Source organism: Motacilla alba, chromosome 1A (assembly GCF_015832195.1).
Source record: "Motacilla alba alba isolate MOTALB_02 chromosome 1A, Motacilla_alba_V1.0_pri, whole genome shotgun sequence".
In the NCBI taxonomy this organism is placed as follows: domain Eukaryota; kingdom Metazoa; phylum Chordata; class Aves; order Passeriformes; family Motacillidae; genus Motacilla; species Motacilla alba.
The window spans coordinates 22,122,748-22,133,287 of record NC_052031.1 but is presented as its reverse complement, the minus strand read 5'-3'; the positions used below and the strand labels follow the sequence as shown (position 1 = coordinate 22,133,287).

At 54.8% G+C, this 10,540-nt stretch overlaps 1 protein-coding gene across 1 annotated transcript; it reads right to left on the bottom strand.

Annotated features, from left to right (window-relative positions):
* Window positions 1–541: 541 nt before the first annotated feature.
* FEZF1 (FEZ family zinc finger 1) lies at window positions 542–3,365 on the bottom strand. Its single transcript, XM_038154456.1, has 4 exons — window positions 2,281–3,365; window positions 1,989–2,123; window positions 1,557–1,689; window positions 542–970 (listed from the first exon to the last, which is right to left on the bottom strand). Exons 1-4 carry the CDS (start codon window positions 3,076–3,078, stop codon window positions 666–668), a joined length of 1,371 nt encoding a protein of 456 aa, XP_038010384.1. The 5' UTR covers window positions 3,079–3,365; the 3' UTR covers window positions 542–665.
* Window positions 3,366–10,540: the final 7,175 nt, after the last annotated feature.

Genomic DNA, 10,540 nt, shown 5'->3' with positions numbered 1-10,540 from the left:
GGTTGCTTCAGTGTTTTGGCAAGGGCGAGGAGAGCTTTGCCGTGCGGCAGCGCCGACGCCGCGCTCCCCGCCCGCCCGTCCGCGCCGCAGCCCCCGCCGCCGCAGTCACTCCTTGGCAAAGGTTTATTTCCATCAGGTCAACGAATTCTTTTTTTTTTTTTTTCTGTTCCACGTGCAAGAATCAATGCGAAATTCAAATCCGTACATAGAGAACGGTTGTGTCCATATAGATACGATATTCAAGGGGAGAGGGAGAGGAGGGAACCAAGAAGGGTAGGATAACCAGCAGACAGCGGAGGCAGGGCAGGATCAACACAAGGGGAATATATATACATCGAAATAATTAAAGTGGTGCAGCATTCCCGGCTCGAGTAATACAGTTTCCCAAATAAATACAGCAGAAATTGGCTTGGCGCTTTTTGTTTTTTCGTTTTGTTTTTTTTTTTTTTAACCATCTCTCCACCTGAGATGCAACGACAAAAAAAAAAAAAAAAAAAAAAAAAAAAAAAAAAAGTAGTCTGTAAAGAACAAAGGTAAAAGTAAAAAAAAAAAAAAAAATAGGAAACAATCAGTCCCATTAACGTTAGTGGCGATATAGAGCATAATACACAAAACCGCTTAACAGGTGCATGCAAAGAGGCGGCGGGGCTCGCACCGGCGGCCCCTCACGGCTGGAGCGGCGGCGGGCCCTGCAGCAGCGCCCCGGGCGGGGGCGGCGGGTCCGGCCCCCCCAGCTCAGCGGGGGGCCGGGGCAGTCCCAGGGCGCTGTCATGCAGCTTACGGACGTGCTTCTTGAGGTCAAAGTTCCTGCAGAAGCCTTTGCCGCAGGTGGGGCAGGTGAAGGGCTTCTTGTCGTTGTGGGTGTGCATGTGGAAGGTCAGATTGTACACCTGGTGAAAAGCCTTGTTGCAGATATTGCACTTGAACTGCTTCTCCCCGCTGTGAGTCAGCTTGTGGTTTTTGTAATTGCCTGGAAATGAGAAGAGAAAGGCAAATGGACCTGGATTTAAAAGACGGACAATGAAAAGACGAGAAAAATATTTTAAAAACCGCCCAAACTCTGTCCCATCACCAGATTTCGGCTTTAGGATGAAATGACCGCAAACCTCCCGCCTTCTCTCCATTCTCCCCACGACAAAGAAAGGATCGAATAAACCAAAATCACGACAATTGCGGAAATAAACCCCCAGGATTTTGACTTCACTGCAACCCGGGGAAAAAAAAAGTAGCTAAATTCTTGTATTTGGAGGGGGAAATAAGAGGAGAATTCGTTTGCCGAACGGCGCTGGAAGCTGCATGGTGCGGTGAAGGGAGAACAGACACTTCCAGCGGAACGACTGCCCCGCCGCTCCCCCGGACAGAGAGCTCTGCCCCGCTTCGTGGAGCAGGATATGTGTCGGGGCTAGCCAAACTTAAAATTAGCCTAAATATCTAATAATAAAACTTAAACATAAAATTAACTCCCCACCACCCTCCCTGTCGCAAATTGTCCCGACACTTGATCTGGCTTGGGGAGGGGGAAGCCGGGCAAGAGAGAGGGTGCTGGAGACTGGTACCTTTCTGGTGAAATCCTTTGCCACAAAATTCACAGACAAATGGTTTATAGCCGGCGTGTATTCGCGTGTGCGTGTTCAGGGTCGAGCTCCGGTTAAAAGCTTTGCCGCACTGGTTGCACTTGTGTGGCTTTTCCTGGAGGGAAACAAACACCAAGTCACGGCTTGTTGGCTGTCTTGAGGGGTCTGTGTTCTGTTTAGCGGGATTTTCTGAGCTGATTTGTGGGGTTCTGTGTGTTCAACTGACGGCTCGCAGGTGCGGGTGCGGGGCGCCCCGCCGTACCTACCGCGCTTGGGGCAAACGAAATCCGCCCGCGGCTGCGGATTGGGCGCCCCCCGCGCCGCTGTTCCGGAGCGGCCGGACAAACGCCGAGCTCCCCGAAAAACCTGAGTGGAGATTCTTGGGCAGGGAGGAAGGGACAGAGGATGGCTCACCTGGGTGTGGATGATCTTGTGCCGGCAGAGCGTGCTCGCCTGTCTGAAGCCCTTCCCGCAAACTTTGCAAACAAAGGGTCTGGCTCCCGTGTGCACCGGCATATGGCGCGTTAGGTTATAATGTGCATTAAATACCTTGAAAGAGAAAGGAGACAATAAAATAAAATAAAACTGCGATTAGGAATCGAGAGTGCCAAAGGGGAGCCGTCGTTTAAAAATCAAGCAGGCAAGCGACAGACAGCCGGCCGGAAGACGGACAGGGACAGGAGGCTGGGGAAGGGAGGCTACTTGCCTTTCCACAAACTTCACACGTGAAAACTTTGGGCTTGCTGCTCGGGGAGCCGCGGCTGAACTCCGACGTCTTATAGGCGATTTTTTCCGAGAGGATCTGAGCACTTTCTTTCATGTAGTGCTGCAACTGAGCCTGCGATAAGTCCTTGAAGGCCACCCCCGCCGGGTACTTGTCCACGGTCGGTAGCACCAGCTTGTTCCGCTCCGCCAGGTAAGCCTTGGGCTGCGGGTGCAAGGGAGAGCTGAGGAAATAAGAAGCCACCGGGTGGATGTTGACACTGGAGGACGGGTGACAGGGGCTGTCGCCTCGGTTGAAATAGCACAGGGCTCCCATGGCGTGGAAGGAGGAGTGATTGACCACTCGGGGTCTTACCAGTTTGTACTGCTGCAAGGGCAGGGCATCGCGGGGGAAATCTCCTTTCAAGCTCAGGGCACAGTTCAAGAGATCGCCGCAGCTAAAGGAGGGCGAGGAAGAGGAATCTAAGTGAGCCTTCCTGGGTTCCGCTCCAGCCACCGCTGCTTTGGGCAGGGTATCGTACGCCACCGGGACAAAGGGGATCATGCAGGGGATGGAGGAGTTGAGGTGCAGCGGATGCTTGGGGTCGCCTTTGGCCACGGAGCCATGGAGGAGCTGCGGGACGGGGATGGAGCGGGGCTCTGGAGTCCGCGCCATGATGCGCTCAATGGAGAAAGCGAGTGGCTTGGGCGTGCTGATCATGTTGCTCCTGGCAGATAGGCTTTCTCTGGTCGGAGGAGTCGCTAGGATTTTTGTCGCCGTGTGGTTGCCACTATTGTCCATGGCTGAACTGCATTTGTTCTCCCGGTTTGAGCCGCTCTGGTAGACGCCTCTTTTTTTTTTTTTCTTTTTTTTTTTTTCCTCTCTCCCCTCGCTCTCTCTTTCACTTTCTCTGCCCCTTTTCTTGTTACTGATCAGCGAGGAGGGAGACCAGCGTTGCCGCCGCCACCATCACCACAGCCTCCGCCGGCGGAACCAGCCTTCTCAGTCCAGTGGACTCATGCCAGCCCATCACAGTTTACTTTGGCGCACCAATGACTCGGGACAATCGCTACTTATTTCTATCAATAGAAAGTGTTGTGTCAATAACGCAGCCAAGATCTCGCCAATCGTTAACTTCCAAGAGGAGAAGGTAAACTAGATAATTGCTCAATTCGCTTCCAACAGTCAACAGGAAAAGTTTTTCCCCCCCAGCAAGCGGCTACTTTTCATTGGCGCCCGCGCCTCCCCCGCCCAGGGAAGGAGGTGGCCCTCCCTCCTTCTCGCCTCTCTCCCCTCTGCCTCCCTCCCTCTCTCTTTTTATTATTATTATTTGCAATCTGCTTAACCAGGCTTTAGAGGCCAAGCAAATCCGAGATCAATTTTCTTGTTTGGCTTTAAATGACATCATCTAAAATCATTGTCCAAGTGCTAAATAGGGATGTGAAACCCAATTCAAGGGCAAGCGCCAGGGTGTTTGTCAAACAAGGTGCTGCAGAAGAAGCGGCTGGAGGGGAAGCTGTTTGTTTCCTTGCCACTTTCCAGCCCGAGCTTTCTTTGTGCGTGCGTACGTGTGTGTGTCTGAGGGAGGGAGGGAAATGGCTGCTCTGCTCCTGGGACTGCTCCTGGGACTGCTCACTGCTTTAAAGAACAAGGTCAGGTGGCGGTGAGCTTTTGGAAAGCACGGTAGACAAATAAGCGGGGGACTTGCAACAAGCAGACGGCGAGACCAGCGCGTGGGGATGCAGGAACTTCCCGGGCCAAATGGAACGAGTGCTTGGGAGTAAAAGGATGATTCAAAACCTGGGGCAGGGGAAGAGAAGCAAAAGGAGGTAGGAAGAAGGAGTACCTTTTAAATCCGAAGCATTGTTTATATATTTCTATATTTCTGTTTATATATACGTATGTAGCCTGCATATACACTCAATATAGCTTCGGTGTACTTGCAGAATATACTCACAACACAAATACCGAAAACTCAGGGCTGGCACAGATACACGAAAAGATGTACAGCTCACACACTGTTTATAGATACACATGCGCCTAAACAGATGCAATTCCCGTGTATTTAATAGAAGCTTGACGGCCCTGTTCGGGGCGGACAGCGCCAGCGGGTGTTCGTCCTGTCAGCGAAGCAGGGTGGCTGGGGAGAGGAGAGGGGCAGCAGTGGGTACGGGACTTTCTGTGTTCCCGCCCACCCCACCGTCCCGCAGCTCGGGCTCAGGACAAGGTCCCGTTCCTCCCGCCGGCCTGGGGCTCACTCGACTGGTGACCGAGAGGCCGCTGCCGAAATGACAGCCAGGAGAAACCAAGGGTCCCTCCGTCCCTGCCACCCCGGCAGCGAGCCGCCAGGCCGCGTCCCTCAGCGGAGGGACCCGTGCAGCAGCTTCCATGTCAGAGGTCCAGCACTGCCCTTCTCAGGGGCAGGGGGAGAGAGGCTGGAGGTCTCGGGTTTGCTCACGGAGAAGAGCCTCCAGCGAGGCAAGGAGGCCCGACCCCCACTGCTCGGGTACCAGCGCAGGAACATGTCAGCGTCTCCCCCCGCAGCCGCCGGCCCGGGACAACCGTCTTGCGAGGAAATGAGAGCAGGGAGGAAGGCCTGGGGGCCCAGGGAGAAAGGGAGAGAGAGAGATGGGGAGACAGAAAGAGGGATGGCGGGAGGCATCCTTGCCCCCGGAGCTGTGACCTGGCGGTCGCGGCCTCAAGCCACCGCGGCTCCTTTTGAGGAGAGCAAGGCAGCGGCTGTTCCACGACGCTACCTCCGCAGCCGGGAGCTCCATGCGGGCACGAAGGATGTCCTGCCGTCCCCAGGACAGATATCGAACGACGGGCAGTGGCCCGGGCACCATTCCCTGCACATCCTGCGTCCTTCGCGTCCGCCCCGTCCCTCCCGTGTCCCGCAGCTCAGGCGGGCGACAGGAGCCGGGGGACGTGTCGGGATGGGCACAGCCGTGCGGGCAGGCGTGAGGCGGAGGAAGGACGGGACCCGCGCTGGCCGTGGTGCCTCGCTCCGGCCCCGCTCCCTGTTCTCCCCTGGCCCGGGGCCGCTGACCGGGGCAGCACCGTTCACTGCTTCTCCCCCGCGATTCCCCACGGCAGATGGGTCGGGGAGCTAAGACCGTAATTGCTGTCCCGGATCGGGTTGCTGCAGGGCCCGCCTTTTACCTGGAGGAAGGAAGGACCGTGGACTCGCGGGGGATCGCAGCCGGGCCCCCCCCCCCCCAGAGCCGCGAGGGGCAGCTGCCTCGGGCTGCCCGCTTCTCCGCACTGTCGGTGTCTCTCTCCCGTACTTTGTGTCTGCCAGGCGAGAATTTCCTCCTTCAGCGCAATTTACATTTAATTCAATCTAGACAAATTTCCTCTTGATTGGTGCTGAAGAAGGGAATTATTCTTGAGTGGGTTTTAGAGCCTTCAAATCTCATATACTTAATATGTTAACAGCTTGTTCTTAACTGGTCTTTTTGGGATTGACTTTTTGACAAGTGTTTGAAAGTGAAATATGTAGTGTCATTTGAGCAGGGTAAATATCCCAAAGCAGCAATTACAGCCCTGCCATTGCAATTATACTGGTCTACTCAATATTGAGATACACTTTTGAAGAAGCGATAGCTTTATTATTCAGGACTTCCTTACGAATATACCTCCCTTTCTTTCGGTACCTCTCACGATAATTTATGTAAATGCCAAATTTTCCGTAGCGATCTAAAAGCAAAATTTTCGGGGGCGGGGGGGCGGGGGGACGTCATCCTCTTCTGTCTCAGAGATGGAGCCTTGCTAGATGTTGGTGTTGCCGGCAATATAGATAAAGTCACTAAAATCAACCTCGACGTATCCTTTTAGTCCTGTCCTGAGCTTTGCCTTGCTCTCGGACCGCATCTTTTTTTTTTTTTTTTTTTTTTTTTTTTTTTTTTTTTTTTAAGTTTTACTGTCTGCCGAGCCTCAAATATCCCGCACTCGTGCTGGTGCAGCGTTGTTTTTCCCGAGGCAGAGACATTTACAGCCTCTGAAAGTGGTAATAAGGAACCTCTCGGCCGGTTTCTATTGGGGGAGCACGGCGGGCCAGAGCTCGCTCCAGGCTGGCAGCACGTACCGAGTCCCACTAGAAGGGACCGGCGGAGGAAGGAGCCTGCCCGCCTGTCTCCCGCAGTTACAAACCGTCGCAGAAATTAAGGGCAAAAGTTTTGCCTCGAGTTGATTTCGTGCTCTACCCGGGAAAGCTGCTGTTCTCTTTTTCCCCGTAATCGGCTTTGTGTTTCATTCGTTCCTAAGGTATGTTCTTGATATTGCTCACTTGCGTTGTTATCATAACGTATCTCTACATGCACTCAAAATCCGAGTCACCGGCGAATTCATCTCGTCGTCAGGATTACTTCAATCCGATCCCAGAGGCGATTAGAGGGAGGTAAAATACCGCCTTAGAGCCTAATCTTTAATTTCTTCCTCCTTAATAAAATGAATAATTCCATTGCGTTTTTAAGTAAAAAATGAATTGAAAAGGATAATAACTCCGCTAACCTTCTGTTGCTTGTATTAATATTTTCCTGGGAGTGTTTTAGCGTAACCCTCCTGCCCGAGGGGGCTGCTCCCTCCGTGCTCCCGGAGCCGGCTCCCCACCACCGGGTAGGGGCGGGGACGGCAACATCCCTTCTGGTACCGGGGCGCCTCTGGGCAACCCGAGCGTGGAGGGAACCAGGAAAGTTACAAAACATCCTTCTGACCACGACATCAGCGGGCTGGACGGCGCTGGACAGACCCTGCTAACTATTGTTATTATTACAATAGTCGTCATTAATAGTGACACTGTTGGGATCCTCTGCTAAAGCTTGGGATTGTTCTCGCTACGCATCAGTCCAAGATGTTCCCTCCCGAGCCGCCGGGTTTGTGGGGAGGTGATTTGCCCCGGCTCCGGGGACGCCGTGCTCCCTCGGCCGCAGCCGCAGACCCCGCCGCGGCGGAGCGCGTTGGGCCGGGCTTGTTACAGCTCGGAACCAGCCCCTGGCTGCTGCGGCGCTGCACGGCTCGCTGTGCATTCCGACTCAGAACTTCTCCTTTACTGTATTTGGAAGGGAAGTAAAAATATGAACGAGGGAAGTGGACCAGCGGCCGTCACAGTTTATCACCCGACGCTGGGGGACATCCCGACCTCCATCCTTTTCGGTGGGAATGTGCCGCTACCGCCACCCGCCCGGCTGTTGCGGTGCTGGACGCAGCTCCCTGGCCCCCGGCCCCGGCTCCCGTTCTGCTCTGCGGAGGCCGGCCGCACAGCCCGAGAACACCTCGCAGCAGCCTCGGGCCCTGAGGTTTCTGGAGCGCGGGCAAAGGCGCTTGGCCTTTCCTAGCTTTTAAGCTGTAACACTTCAGCGTTTTGTCCACTGATAATTTTTCCAGTGGAAGAAAGTAATATAAATATGTGCGTGCGTGAGTTTATATACCTTCCGAGGCTATGTGTAATCTTCCCATACAGTGAGGGCGTGTTGGCGTCCCTCTATAGCAGCTCCACCGCAAGCAAAATAATAAAGTATTGCTGTTTGTAACCGAATCCATCACAAAAGAAAAAACATTTAACGCTGACCCGCAAAATACAAGTGCTCCCGGAGGTAAAACAAAGTTTGGCACTACAGTACATTTCGTAGAGACCCCCCTAAATAGAAAACCAAACTGGTGCAAATTAAGCCTTTTCATGTATAAAGCCTTTAATCACATATAAACGAAATTACAAGTGACCCTCTAAAGCAGCGCTTCCGGCCCTCCCGTAATTCATGCGAGCGATTTGGCTAAGTGTGCCAGCTCCGAACGTGGACTGCAGCTATCACGTCTAATCTAATCAGTCCGCCTGTGAGGGGACCCGGCGGTGTCATCAACTCCAAAGGGCCCTTGGTGGAAGTGGCTGGGAGAGGCCAGCGGCAGCTGGAGCCATGAATGACACTTTCTCATTTGTTCCTTTCCCAGTTCAACAAATGTTTAGTGCCGTTACTGCTAAATGAACGCCTCGCGCTCTTTGGCTGGGGGAAGCTATTTATTTTTAAGATTGCTGAATAGGATCAGGAGCAATTAACTTATTTTTTGTTTCCATTTTCTGTCGGTGTACTGGGAGGTAACCTGAAGCAAAGCGAAGAGCCGGTCGCTGCGTGGGCGCCTGTGTGCTGTATTCCCGGCACCGGGATACGCCGGACTCGCCACGGCGACAGGAAGGTGTCCGCCGGACACGGAGCGGGACAAAACTCCGCTCGTTTATGGCGGGACCCTTTTCGATGTGCCGCTGCTGAGAGAGGGGGAGAAGCCAAGTGAGACTCGTGAGAATAAGAACGAAAGTAGGAGTCGTGCTCTGTCGCAGCGGACGGAGCTCGGCCCTCCTACCCGGGAACAGACACAGAGGACAACTGAGCCACCCTCGGAACTGAGGGGGGAGGAGGAAGAGGTGGGCGCGACACGACAATACACCTGCTAAGCCCGAAAACAAACTTTTTGTGTGTGTGCGATTGATTTTTCTGTTTGTTTAGCTGCGTTTTTTCCCCCAGTCTCTGTTAAAGCCAAGTCCGCCCGTGCCGGAGGGAGGCCGGCCGTGGTGTCTCTGCGGGTCCCGGAGGCGTCCCGGGTTCCGTCCGTTTCGCACAGGGGAAGCCGCGCTCCCCGCGCCGCTCCCCGCCCGCCCCGCCGCTGCCGTGCGGCTCCCGCGCCTGCTCCGCGCTCCTTTGCTGGCAGTCAAACATCGGACTCAACTCCCTTCGGCAGGTGCCTAAGGGGCATTCTCTGTGCAGGAACCCGCCTCACAGCCTTACGCTCCCTCCCCGGTCCTCCGCGCTCATCGCCATGTCCCTCGTGGGGAGCACTTGCTGCCCACTCCGAAGCTGACACTGGTGCCCCGCCCGCCCTCTGCGCCGGGGGTCTGGTGGGTCTCAGGAGGAGTTTCCCAAAACAGGAGTTTTGGGAAACAGGAGTTTCCCTGGAAACATCCGGCACCTGACCCGAGATCCCCCGGGAGCCACCCAGCGTTGCTGTGGGTGCCATGTCCACAGGGCCAAGGAGGGAGGGAGCCCGCTCCGCTGGGCGCTTCGACGAGCGCCGGTGCCCCGGAAACCACTCGCCCTCTCACTCTGGCCGTTCCTCTAAAGCTGCGAGGTTCCTGCACCGGGGGCTGCCCTCCGCTCCGGGTGGGGTTTGAAGGGAGGGGCCACTCTACAAGCGCCAGTCTCGGCGGCCGGACCCGCCGGTGCGGGCTCAAAGGGCGCGGCCTGAGCCGGTGGCTTTGCTCATCTGCACGTGGGAGGCTCCGTGCCCCAACGTCGCCCTGTGGCCACGGTGGTTCCCCGAGCCGATGCCTTGCCTTGCCTATCGGCTCCTTGTCTGGGGTAAGCGACAGCCGAGGGCAGCGAGCTCTTGCCTCCAGGCCCCCTCTGCCCGGCGGCGGGAGAGCTGCGAGCATCGCTGTCCGGTGCCGGCCCCGAGCAGCGCTCGCAGCGGCGGCGCGCACCTGGTCGTGGCTTCTGATTCGACTTCTAAAGCCCCGTTTATACCACTAAGACTCAAGGGGAGTGAATTAAACCAGACCGCTGCTGCTCCTTTCCGAAGGGCTCCCTGCACTCCGCGTCCGCTTAGGAAGAATGGAGGTCCCCGGGGGGCTCCAGCGCCCTGGGAGAGCACGGCGGGCGTGCCGCTGGCTGCCTCGCTCGAGAGCTCAGCGAGCGGTGATGCTGTCCGCTCGGGACGGACACACAGCCTCGCTTAAACGCCTAAGTTAAGATGTAGAGGCGGTCCCTGCGCCCTCCCTCACCGGGCACTGCCCTGGCTGCTGGAGGCGACGTGCCTAACGCTGGAGCTGTCATGCTGGTACTCACTGGCCTTCTCAAGCATCATGTTGGTTTATGGTTTCACAAATCTAGGTACTGAAAAAATTATTTGCATTTGGAAGAAATTAAAGGACATCGGAAGCACTGTCTTTTCTGTACCTGTCATCCACTGATGTCTGCTGCGCTGTGTCTTTAACAATAGGTCATCCTATGCTTTGTGACTGAGTTAATTTCTCTTTCCCAAACATCTTGAAACTTCTTCAAGGTTACATAATCTATGGATTTTTTTTTTTAAAATTCTCATCATCTTTGTTTTGGGGTTTTTGTTTGTTTATTTAGCATTTCCTTACTCTGTCTTACTGACAAATGTATCTTGCAAGTACTGCATGCAGAAGAAATTGCATAGCAAAGTGCTTGACATATGGGGTGTCCTTGTATAATGCTTTGTGACATTTGAGTAACTTGGGCCCACTTCAAGC